This window comes from Pavona decussata, unplaced genomic scaffold (genome assembly GCF_977016875.1).
Source record: "Pavona decussata unplaced genomic scaffold, jaPavDecu1.1 SCAFFOLD_9, whole genome shotgun sequence".
Taxonomy (NCBI): domain Eukaryota; kingdom Metazoa; phylum Cnidaria; class Anthozoa; order Scleractinia; family Agariciidae; genus Pavona; species Pavona decussata.
This window is the reverse complement of record NW_028145432.1, coordinates 97015-110020: the sequence shown is the minus strand read 5'-3', so window position 1 is coordinate 110020 and position 13006 is coordinate 97015. Positions and strand designations below refer to the sequence as shown.

At 39.4% G+C, this 13006-nt stretch overlaps 1 protein-coding gene across 1 annotated transcript; it reads right to left on the bottom strand.

Annotated features, from left to right (window-relative positions):
* Positions 1-660: 660 nt before the first annotated feature.
* Positions 661-9092, bottom strand: LOC146488380 (uncharacterized). Its single transcript, XM_085116958.1, has 2 exons — positions 5091-9092; positions 661-2731 (listed from the first exon to the last, which is right to left on the bottom strand). Exons 1-2 carry the CDS (start codon positions 8826-8828, stop codon positions 2399-2401), a joined length of 4071 nt encoding a protein of 1356 aa, XP_084973084.1. The 5' UTR covers positions 8829-9092; the 3' UTR covers positions 661-2398.
* Positions 9093-13006: the final 3914 nt, after the last annotated feature.

The window sequence follows — 13006 nt, the reverse complement described above, 5'->3', positions numbered from 1 at the left end:
GTACAGTTAATTCAGTGTTTCCAGGTAATGGTTATGTAAGCCTATAGGGCGGGTGCTGAAAGGAGAGGGGGAGGGAGTGTAAGCACTTGCATCTCATGCTTGGGAGTCCTGGGATTCCCCATCCTCTAAGTAAGACTTAGCGGCAGACAGTCAGGGGGCAGGGGAAATGGCGCAACAAAAGTTTTCAGTTTTATCATGCCATCTCCCCTGCCCCCCAACTAACTGCTGCTGAGTCTCTAGGGATAAGGATCGACCCCTTTCCTCCCCATTTGGCGCCCGCCACGCAGGGTACAATGATTGGAATACACTTGTAATAAATTTGTAATTTCCTTGGCACTATTAGTTATGTTGGTTAGACTATATCTTACTTGCATTCTATTTACTGAAATATGATTCACACGAATGAAAAGTAATATGGCATTGTTACTTTGTACCTCTTTAATATTGATTGATTTTGCTTAATGTCTAAGTCAGGTTTTTGCACTTGATTTAAATGAAAATATGTCTGCCCATTGTCTCCGTCTAAACAGTGTACAGTAGGGATGGCAGAGCAAGGGGTGTGGGAGGAATTTAGCGGACTTTGATTACAAAAAACACACTTTTGTTTCAACTGGCTTATCAGAACCGAGAACTGTGGGAGACTACTCTGAGACTACTCTGCCTAAGATATCAAAATCTAAAATTCTTTATCAAGTGGCAAAATTTTCTTCAACACGTGGCACTGTAAAGTAAACGCTTGTGACCACGTAGGCATTTCAGACCTTTGCAGTCCCAATATTAAAATGTTACAGTTTTTCATCCCATCCCCCTTCCTTGAAATGACTGTCTGCCATCTTTGTGGAGTAATGCATGATTGGCATTTAAAAGCAATAAATAAACAAGAAACAACTGTTTGCTTCTGGTAGAATAAATTATTACTTACATCAGTTACATGATAATTCACTCTTCTGTACAAAAAATCTTGTAAAATTTTGCTATGTTTAATTTGTAATTAAAACACTCAAACAAAAGAAAGAACACTGTATTGTACACTGGATCTTGTTATTACGAATTTGCGACATGACAATTATTTACACTTAATGTTACAAAATGGGATTTTGTTGTTCCAGAGAAAACTTGGAGGGCTTAATGTAGGCCCCCAAAATATGACTGGCAAAATGAATGGTAAAAACATGCATGTAAGGAGTCCTGCTTTAATTAATTGGCAGAGAGAAACCACATTTATGGCTAAATGAACAGTTAAGCCCCAGTACCAAAATACATATTCACATCACTTTGCTTCACACATTTCTTATGTATTAGTTGGGAGAATTTTCATTTTCATATTTTATCATAAGTGATCATTGCAGTCATTCTTGTAAGCTACATTTTTGATCAAGTAGTGAAATATTGTAAGGAGAATTTAGATGGTGATCATCCTGCTTAACTGAATGGTCTGAGTAAACATTGCCTCCCTTTAAATCCCCAGGGCACAGTTGTTTGAAAGCTGATTATCTCTAATTCAACTAACCAAGGTTTTCATGTCATTCTTTAGAAATGTTTCCAAACCCTACTTTCAAAAATGGCAAAGAAATGGCTAAGTAAAAAAACTGAGGGACAAAAATTGTTTGAAGAATCTTTTGATTAGCAATTGAATTCAAATCAAAGTTCTCCTTGTTAACCCAGGACTAGCTCAATCGGGCTTTGAACAACTGGACCCAGGGCATTATTAAATCAATAATTCTTACCTTTTATCAAAGGTATTGATCTCAAGGGAAGCATTGAAAATAAGTAGTACTGGAATGTTTATTGGAGTGAACATGATAGACTGTATTTCCTTATTAAGCCGCCGTTACATGTTGAAACTTTTAGCTGAAACGTCTGTAACATGTAACATGGTCAGTTCCGTGAAACTTTTTCGAACTTCCATTGCAAGACAAGTTTCATGAAAAGTAGAACCGCGCTTTCTCCTTCTGCAACAGCCGCAGTGGTGAAAAAACAAGAGTTTCACTGTGTAACACCACTTCATGAAACTGGCTTCATTCGCCGTTGCACACAAGTTTCAGCTAAAAGTTTCAACGTGTAACGGTGACTTAAAAAAATGTCCATTAGGAACAATAATTATTACTATTTCATGCTGCTATTCAAGGGAGGCAATTATCCATGGCAAGTAGACCGTATCGAATTCTCTGAATTAAACTGGAACTATTTTCACACTAGGCTTAAGTGGGGGAATTTTTTTGTAATATTATATTCCCTGCAAGAGCCTCCACTGCAAGCTACGAAGATCCAGTTCTAGACCGAGAAAACAAATTTGGTCTATTTAAAAGGTGACTACTTCGCAAAGTAATTCCTCAATATTCAAAGGGGGCTTTAGAGGGAAATTTTAAAAACTATCACACATACCCTCAGTGCAGGGTTAAAAAAGTAATGCACTTGCTGAACCTGTAGAATCTGTAAATCCCTGTCCTTCATCAGCATACTTTATCTCAGGTTGGTTTACACTGTCAGTCTCATCGTGCGCACTTCTGTCGCCGTTGCTAACAGGTGTTGTGACCTGCTCTGGTGGATTCCCTCCAGCACGTCCGAGCTTCTTTTCCATATTCACCAGCCCTGCTGGTTGGTAATTTTGCAAGGTTTTTAATTGCACATTGTTATTTTCATTAACCTCGTCATAAACTGCTGTGAACGCTTCCTCTGATGGGTAGTCGTGGATTGTGTGTGATCCCTTGAATGAAACTCTTCCTTTCAACTGAAAGAAGAAAAATTTGGTAAGGGAAATATTAAACAGACATCTCTTCACAGAACACGAAATTCCCTAAACCAACACTTCCTCTATCTATTCGTAAAATTCCAACTACAAATTTATTCAAAAGAGCACTATTTAAGTATCATCTTCCTCAATATTAAGAACTGCCTAATACACTTTTAATACTTTCTCGTTTCCTCTCTTATGTAAGTTTTTCTCTTTTATCTTAAAAACTGTCATTAACCCAAAGGGCACATAATTAGTTTACCTAAATTTTTGCCCTTCTCCATTCCCCCCCCCCCCGCCCCCGTAGTTCTTAGTCTTGTAATAGTTGTAATCATTATATAATGGAGAAATATAATCGGTTGTAATTATTTTATGATGGAGAAATGGAGGAAAAATTAAAGAAATAAATAACCAACATTTGAGTAAATACAACTTCAATTTAACAGACAACTACCAGTAGTATTGGGGGCTACTGGGTAGGATAGCTACCAGGGAGGCTGTCGTACCAAGGTCCAAACCCTTACCCTTTCATATACCATTTTTGACAGAAACGGTAACCCTTTCATACACATTCCATAGAAAATGGTAAACCCTTCACATATCTGCAGTAGAAACACTGCATCTCTTTTGGGCGTTTTGAGACATTTTGAAAGACACTTTGAAATACCTAACTGACAGTTTTCCCCTTCCCTTTTCTATACTTAAGCTTGTGAAATCCCTGTAAACCCGTTTAATATATACCGGTACCTCAAGCCTGAAAAAGGTACCATTTTCAAGGGGACCCCCCCCCCCCCCCGGGTCTACAATGCTTCTGTAACTTTGTATAGAATAGTATATAATTTATACGATATAAATTTTCACTGTTTAACTATACTATGTTTATATTTTAATTTTTTCCATTATTAACCAAACTTTATATGAGAAAATCAAAATACAGCTGTAGGCTACACTGTAATACAAATTAATAATATTTACATTAATATTCTGAACATTGATTATATTAACATTACTTGAAAAACAAATAATTGCTGAGTCATCCATGGCTCGGTAATTCTTTAGTAAGAATTCAAACAGGCGAAAATGGCACTGACAATATGCAATTATCTTCAAACATCACTGTACCTGCCTGTGATGCAGTTAATTATTAAAAATAGAATTATTAATTATTGATAGTCAACGGGCCCCAGTTGTTCAAAGGCCAGATAACTTTATCCGCTGGATAAGGCACTCTTCAGCGTCTAAAATACACTTCACTTCAAATGTTGTCCAAGATTTTTGTACACTCCCCAATTAAGCTGTGGTTAGAGTGTGCATATTTGCTTGTGCATAACAAATACTGAAACTTTTGCACAGATTGAAACTGTCAGATAGTGTCCTATCCACTGGATAAAGTTATCCGGCCTTTGAACAACTGGGGCCAGATATCTGGATAATTACATATTCATAAACCATCTTGAGTTATTTTAATTAATAAATAACTGTATAGTTTTATGACATGTGGTTTCAAATTTGGTTTTGCAAGTGGTTTCATTTTTATTTTCCTTCATATCAGAAAATTACCATAATCTGGAACATCAAAGGAAAATAATTAAACCTCAAAATGTCAAACTGAATTAAATAAATGTAAACCACAACAAACACAATGCCAAGGAAAGAGACTTTGGCACAAAAACAGGATAATTTTTGAGAAAATTGTGCATGAATTAAACAGATTCCAATCACAAGCATGTGGCCAATTTTAATAAAAAATAACTGGTATAATAAAAACTGAACTTTGAATGTTACTATTTACAACTCACATGGCTAGTAAGATTTTTAAAACCAAATTTTCATAGCATAAAGCAACTATTGGTAAGAAAAAGAATTAACATAACTACAGTGGAATCTTGATTATTCAAACCTCGATTTTTCGAAATTCCCTATTCTTTGAACCAAAAGTTGTTTCCCTTAGATTTGCTTCCGTCAGATTTTTACCCCCGATTTTTTTTAACCAAATTCAGTTTCCCTAGGAGGTTTGAAAAATCGGTATTTCACTGTACTCTCCTTGGATGTGATGCTAGTCCATCATAGGGGTTACCCACCCTCTTAAGCATTTGGAAGGTATTGCAAACATTCTGCATGAAACCATTTGCATTACTGGGTGAAAAAGAGGGGCCGGTTGTGAAAACACTCATCACCCCCACCCCTACCCCCCAGTGTGGCCTGGGTTGAATCCTGTAGGAGGTGGAGCAAATTGAAAAGTTTACAAGAATTTTACAAAGGATTCATTTGGCTCTATCTTTTTACTCTACTCCCTCTGAATCTTATGGGGTGGAATAAATTTCCTCTCTTAAAGTATTTTGAATGCTGTGCTTACCTTCCTTCTCTCTGTCTTCGGACTCAAACACGACTTCAGTTGGACAGGTTCTGATTCAAACACCACTTGGGGCACTTTGTAACGCGGTGATGCTCCAATATATGATATGGGTACATCCTCATCATCGGAATCATCATCTTCCTCCTCGTCATCATCATCATCATTCTCATCATCCTCCTGAGTAATGTCACCATTCACTACATGCGTAATTTCTCCAGTGGCAAAATCATAGCTTCCTTCCACTTCATCTGAATCACTTCCATCTGAAAACTCGTCTGTCTCCAAGTAACCGCCCTGAAAGGCATTTGGCTCATCTTCCTTAGCAACGGGTGACGGCAAATCAATCACCGATACACTGACATCATCATCATCAGTATGTGTTTCCCCTTCAGTGCTGCCATTAAGGAAGGCAAACTTCCCTGCACTGCGGACATCTGGAGACGATGGAACGTCAATCACAGATACACTGACATCACCTTCACCAGACTCAGGAAAATCTATCGTAGAAACTGGAACCTCATCTATTGATGTTATGGGAATTGACCCTTTCCTGTTTTGCTCAGGCAATGGACTCTGTTGGTTTCCATTCCAGTGCTGTGTCACAACTACAGGGATCTGAGCCTTACTTCTTTCAATTTCAACTGGTTTAGAAGTGTCCTCTTTTTTGGTAAATGTTTTCTCTTCTGGTTCTGGGGGATGAAAGCTTGCTTTTGCTTTGTGGTACACACCCTTTGGAGGAACTTGCTCATGACTGGCATTGCTAATTATCATAAGTTTGCCAACCAACCTTTGTTCCACTTTTTCAGCCTTTCGCACCGGTTGCAGGTTGTGAGCAACAAAAGACAAGTCATCAACATCTTGTTTTGTTGAGCCTGAACTGCGATTCTTTTTATTTTTATCTTTAACATCTGTTGTTTTACTTTCTCCAGCCTTGTTCTTGTCCTTGTCATGTTTCTTGAGCCAAGGAATAATGTTTCCATTAGATTGCTCCTTCTCTTTCTTTTGCTCTGTCTTTCCCTCTGTCTTCCGAGATTTACTGAACAGACTGGATTTTTTGCCATCTTCCTTCTTTGCTGATGTTGATTTTTCCGTGGATGAGATCTTCTGAGACTTACTCCCGGCACTTGCCTTCTCTTTTGGCTTTTCATCCGAGCTGCCTTTGTTTTTCTTGTTTGGTTTCCAAATACTTGAACCAAACAATGCTGACAGCTTATGCACAGATCCCTTAGAAGGTTTGCTCTCTGATGGAATTTGATCAAGATCCTCCTTAGCTGGTTCTTCATCTGAAGTTGGTGAAACATACCCAGGTGGCGATTTTTCAATATTGACCACATGCGTGGGTTCTAGTTTCACCTTTTCCAACATTGCCTCAGATACCTTTTCAGCTTCTTTGTCAGTGGTAATCTTAGCATCGTTTTCCAGTGTCCTTTCCCCATCAGATTCACCTCCATCCGACTGCTGTGACACTTGTCGATGAAACAGCTCACAGAGTCTGTGTTCAATGTCATGTGAAATGCTGTGCTTTCTTGCAAATACAGACTGTGCTTCTTCGTCTGTTGAAACTAATGGTTGTTTTGAATCTTTTTCCTTTATGCTGGTATCTGTTGGTGTAAGATCAGTGATTTCATTCTTTAATGTGTCTGGTGCATTTGGTACTTCTTTGGCATGTAGATCCACATCATTTAAACCTGCAGAGTCTTCATCGCTCAGTGAGTCCGAGTCTCCCCCTTCGGCATTCAGATTGATTTCCGAAACGGACGCCTTTCTAATAAGCTTGTGCATTCGGTGTTCAATACCCTGGGAAACATTTGCTTTGTGCTGAAAGTAGTCAAATCCCAGTTCTTCCCTAAGGTCAGACCACGACGACGATTTGGCTCTGTTAAGACTGTGGCTTGGCGAGGACTTCTTGCTGGAATCACTTCTTGGTGATAAGTTTGATGTGTCGTCATCAACTGGTTGTGATATTTTACTAAGAACATCTGCTGTCCACCTTTTCTTTGGAGGGGGTGGCCTTTTGGCCTGGCCACTATTTGCCGATGGAATCTTAGATTCACTTCTTGGTGATAGTTTTGATGTATCATTACCATCATCATCATCATCTATTGGTTGTGACATCAAACTCAAGACATCTGCCGACCACCTGACCATAGCAGGCTGCGTTCTCTTACTTTGCCCAGGTCTACGTAAAACGCTTTCTTGTTTAATTGGCTCTGACAGGCTGGATTTTAGAAAAAGGTTCTCTTCAGAAGATGAACGCCTCCGAAATCCCACAGAAGGTCCAAACTTGCTCCGCAATGAATCAATAGAACTGTGACTAGAGATATTGTTCTCAGTCCCTTCTTGATTGTCCATTTCATTTGGAACATGATGCACACTTTCTCTACTAACAACAGTGATTGTGTTCTCATTTGAAGGAGTTGGTTCTTGTTGGCCCCTGCTATCAATCAGTACATATTTCTGAGTCTCACTACCTTCACCAGATTTAATAACAGGCAACTGTTCTTTGTCAGCATGTGATTGCTTGACAATTGAATACTTCTTGTCCGTCTGATCTTGCAGCAATTGCTGAGCCCTTTCTTCGACTTCATTCTCGGGAGGCTTTTGGTTTTCTGGTTCAATAGCACTCGTAGGTAATACTGAATCAATGCTATTTGAAGTCTTCTCTGCTTTTTCCGTGACATCTGATTCTACAGTTATACTATTCTGATCTGACTTGTGAAAATCGTTATCTTCTTTCTCTATCTCATTGTGTACATTAGCTGCATGTACATGTACCACGGGTTCCTGGACAGATTTATTACCAGCCAGAAAAGTAATATTCTTGGGTGAATTGGAGTTTTTCAGCCAGGGAGGTGTAGAAACGAAATTCTTGTAAGGTTTGGGAGCAGTCGAAGGCGATGAACCAGAAATTTTGGTCTCGTTTGTTTCAGAGACGTGCAGACTAGCTGATTTTTTCAACTGTCCATTGTCTCCTAGCAATGTTCTTTTGTTACACATCTGTGATTGTGAATTGTCATTAGCAATGTCTAATTTACCTTCTGCAGTCCTTTTGTCGCTTCTGAAATCAGTTTTAATGCTTTCTGTATTCGGTTCGATAATTTCCTTCTTATTACCAGGTTGTGGTTGTTCAAACATTCGCTTATACGCAAGAACCGACGAACCCTTGGCATGATCGTCCTCAAAAACCTTTGTCTTCGACTGTACATGTACGTCCGAGGCCACAGGCACCTTCATGTCTTCTCTCGAGTACGTTACATCCGAACGATGGAAGTTTTCGCTGTCATTCACGTTCCCTCGTTGAAGAGAACCCCATTTGTTTGACTTGTATCCCACTTGTGTCGGAATTTCGACAGCTCTAGTAACACAACTATTCGAATCCGCCGCGTTCGAAGCGGAGTTATAATGCGTCGCGTTTTCCTGTGACCCCCGTCTAATCTCTTCGCTCTCGACTTTACTGACAGATCTCTGGCTAGCATTAGCAATCGCTATAGTCTTCTCTGACGTTCTTCTCACGATTCTCGGTCCAAAAACACTGTTGACACTTAAACCCCCGGCTTGCTCCGGAGCTCCCGGCGAATCGTTCGAGCCTTCCTTCTTTTTCTCCAACAGGGATCTTTTCCAGTCCGGGATGGATACTTTGCGAGATTTCTCATCTTCAAATTTCTGTCGCTGGTCTTGATCCTTTTTCTTTTTCTTTTCTATAAGTTCTAACTTCCACGCCGGTAAGACAGACGTCATCTTTGTCACCCTGAGTGTACCACCACCGAAGAATCATTCAGCGCAAAACTTCCATCAACCAAACAAGAGTACTGTACAGTGTTATTCCGCCTGCCTTCAGGAACAATTTTGACATTATTTTTGACTCGTCTGGAAAATTTACTCGCCTTCCAGAAGAATCAAGCGGAAATTCAGGGCAATATAGGATTGTAAAGAGAAAACCTTTCCGAGTCGCGGAGCTTTTGTGTGCGACTGCCAGTTTCTGACATGCTCAATCAGGTGCAAAAATTCCGTGTAGCCCCCTTGATGATGTCACATTGAGAAATAAATATTTGAAGCCCGGCACAAGAGCAGGCCATGTCACTCGCTGATTGGTCATATTATTTGTCGGGATGGCGTCCGATTGTTTACCACATTTCTCATGAAAATTTAAAACTCTTTAGTGAACAAAAGCTTATTGGATTAAAGTTGACCATTGCGGTTGAAGAAATGTTTTATTTGCAGGTATTAGCGCGGTTGTGCTATTGTCCTTGCCAGCAAAATTTCCCACGAATAACATATGGGCGATATTATACACTTGTTGGTTTCTTGAAGTGAAAAGAATGATGATTTAAAGGACTCTGACCGGTTACCACATGCTAGAGCGAAACTTTGATGAAGGACTTGGTTATTTTGCTTAGTTTCAATAAACAAATGGTGGGATTAAATTTGACACTGTCTGGAAATTGACAAGGCGTAACCATACATTAAAATTTCGGAGAAACTAAGACATTTTTGTTGTATTGAACATTGCTGCTCGTGAATAAAATGAACAGATGGTTCCACCTTTGTCTGGGGAGCATGTTACGCATAATCAAACTTTTTCAAAATGTCCTACCGCATGGATAAAGAACACAACAGATCTTTTAGAACTACGAGTTTAATCTTCTTTGAGTTGATATTAAACCTTGAGCAAACATAGAAGAGTCCCATCTCTCATTAGCCATTCAATCACGATGCGGTCATCAAGTTATATGCTGCGAGCTGGTGGAAAGAAGAACAGAAAAAGTTTTGAAAACTGAAAAAATTTTACCACAATATCATTCTACTCCAAGGCCCTCAAATGTACTCTCAAGTGTATACTGGATTACTTTTTCAATATTTAAATCCTCGGCCAGAGAGGAGTGTGGTACAAATACAGACAAGATATAGGTGTTAAAATCTGGCCCATGCAGTGGACGGACATTCAATATTATTGCTTATTCAAAAATCTCGTTTTGCGTAGCTGAATTCAGTGTGATCGCAGACAAATCTACGAGACATCATAGACACTTGACGGGAAGAGCCCAAGCACCCCTTTCCCGTAAATCTAAAAACAAACGACAACAACAACAAAAAACCCTTTTTCACTCGGACCACCCAATGTTTTGCAAAGTCAACTTTGCTACGGGGGAGAGGGGGTGGTCGCAATCTTTTTGTCTAGGGCTGCCTTAGGCAAAACTCAGTATTTGAGTCGTCACGCGTATGTGTCGCAAATGCGGCCCCACGCTTTGCCTTTTATGGTGTTTTGAAGGACCCAAGAGACTATCCAGACTAACCTTTGGTCGCCATAAGGAAGTGATATGGCAGTTAGCAGAAAATTAGCACTCGTTTTGTTTCGCTGCTTGATGAAATATCATCATTAGGCTCTGTTAGTTTTCGTGCGTCATAGCTAGTAGTTCCGACCCGGGAGTTTCGAGCATAGTAATATCCGAACTTGAACTTGAACTAATTGGTGCGATTCTGGCGTGAAAGATGCTATTACATCGAACTGGCATGTGCAGTATAAATATCCAATACGCTGCACTCAATTTGAGTAGAGAGACACAAGAACCAGATATCTTGCAATAGAAATCAGACTGTGCATGTGCGTGAATGAATATACAGTATGCAACCCGACAGGAAGTCAGCCAAAGACAATAAGAATGTGGTTTCAAGCCGATGAAAAAGGCCTCTGGGCATCAGGATTTTCTGCATGAATTGATTATTGATTATTCTGGAAATATATTTAATGATTCATCGAAGCATATTGCACTTGCAGGAAATTGTAGAGAGTTCCTGACCGTTCGAAACCGTGGTATTACCAGTAATACAAATGACACGTCTTTCGGAAGAGGTATTTTTGGTTGAAACAATACTGATTTAGTTGCTCTATTAGTATTCCATTTTCGATGATTCAGTGGGAAATTGTTTCATTTTAGCTGAATCATACCAGTATTGTCTCAGGGGCTGGGTTACTGAGATTTCTATGCACTTTCTTCTTGTGCACGGTATTTTAGGACATGCGATACATAATTTTTTATACACAATTTGATATGACAAAGCTTGCCGTTCTAATTCTAAGCCATGTATTTGAGTTATTTCATCTGGTCATTATGGTTGTAGGTTACCCTGGGTGACAGAGCTATTGAAGTGCCATCCAAAGTGAGCTGCGTTTCGCCCTGGGCTTTCGGTCGATGATGATTCTACTGACCGAATGTTCCGTTACACTTTCATGTATCAGCTTTTATCGAAATGGTACCGATGGTATCCCAGTACCCCTTTAAAATATTTAAAACAAGAAATTATACCCTTTTTCACACCTGAAGCTTCATTTAATCTGGCAGCAAGGGTAGTAATCTTTACGTTGTAATTTCAACCCCGAACCTCTGCTTAGTCTTTGCTATCCCTTTCGGTGGAACTGACCAAAATTTTTAGGTTCGTTATCGTGCTTTTGCATACTAACTCCTCAACTCCCCTTCCGGTTCGGGAAACAGAAGCGCAAATTTGACAGCATGGTAAGGAAAAATCTTCAAAATTGTACCAGGATTCTGATCTGAAGGACGGGAATATTTATACTAGTCCTTTCTGAGTTGATGCATTCCGTTTGCCGTGAACTGCGCTGTGAGTTAGAATGACGAAAATTAAAGCGCCTTATTAAAGATCGATCGCTCGCGCGTCAAACGCGTGTACCCTTAAATATACGCTGATATTAGACTCTGCTGAGATACTAAACTTCATGAAAATAAATTTTAAAAAGGTAGAAAATACATCCATGCTTTTAAAACGACCTGTACTAAACTTTTCTCAACCCAGAAAATTGTTTTTCCGACCCGGCAAGGTGAATATTCTTATTTTTCTGACGATGTTAGGCTGAAAATATTCTTGTGAATATTTTTAGATTATAGCATATGACATTTTAGAATGTATTGGGGTATGCAAGTGTTTAGTGTCCAGATCGAGCATTTGGCTAGCGCAGGTTTTTATCGTTTTATTGGCTAGTTTTGTCGTTTTGAGAAAGGAGGAATTTTATACGGTTTAGTGAAAAATATATAATTGTTTTGTATTTACAAATTTTCAACACACAAAATTATATTCTTTTCAAATTTCAGCTTTGGGTTTATTCTTACAAAATAAACTCTTATAAAAGAAAAGAGTGTATGACGCAGAGTCCGGGGATGTGTAACCGCAACTTGATATGACGTTAGCTTCTGAAAAGAGATTTGACGCCGAGTCTGGGAATCGAATCCACATTGGTGGCCAAATTGGTGTCGGAGAAGAGTGCCCTCGCCACTGTATATGTACCATCCCTACTTCCCCCTTCCCCTCCCCCCACGTGCATTTCTCAATAAGAAACCGGTTTATACTTTTTTATCATCGCACCTGTCCAGAGCCCGGTTAGCTCAGTCGGTAGAGCATCAGACTTTTAATCTGAGGGTCATGGGTTCAGGCGCGGCTATTTTTTTTTTCATTCGCTATATTTTTACCTTTTTCTGCCAAGTCATAATTATGAAAAGTGATGATTGTGGCGGAAATTCTGTAACCTTTAAAATTCGCATAATTCCTCTCAAGAAAATCCGGAAATAAAGTCTCAACTACAGAAAGCCCAGAAAAAGTAAGTTGATATAGTGGAACCCCGCCTTACGAGCACTTTTTTGTGCTCCGAACGGTTTCGACGCCATTTTGACGAGCAGGATAACAGTGTTTGTATGGAAGTCTGATGTTAAATAATTTCATAAATCATCGCTTCTGGAAAATTCATGAATTGGAAACTTTTGGCACAAGGGTTGTAGCTATGCCAGAGAGCGTCCAGTCGTGTTTTGAACTTTCCATACATTTCCCTGTATTTTTTTTCCCGCGAACTATTTTTAATAACAGTTCACGGCTGGTTCGTTATACAGACAAACGGCGTGGAAATGTAT

Excerpts from the sequence above, each read along its gene's own strand:
- LOC146488380 (XM_085116958.1), bottom strand. The coding sequence starts at position 8,828 with ATGACGTCTGTCTTACCGGCGTGGAAGTTAGAACTTATAGAAAAGAAA. Across the intron at positions 2,732-5,090 it reads CGAAGACAGAGAGAAGGAAG|TTGAAAGGAAGAGTTTCATT; the intron begins GTAAGCACAGCA and ends TTCTTCTTTCAG.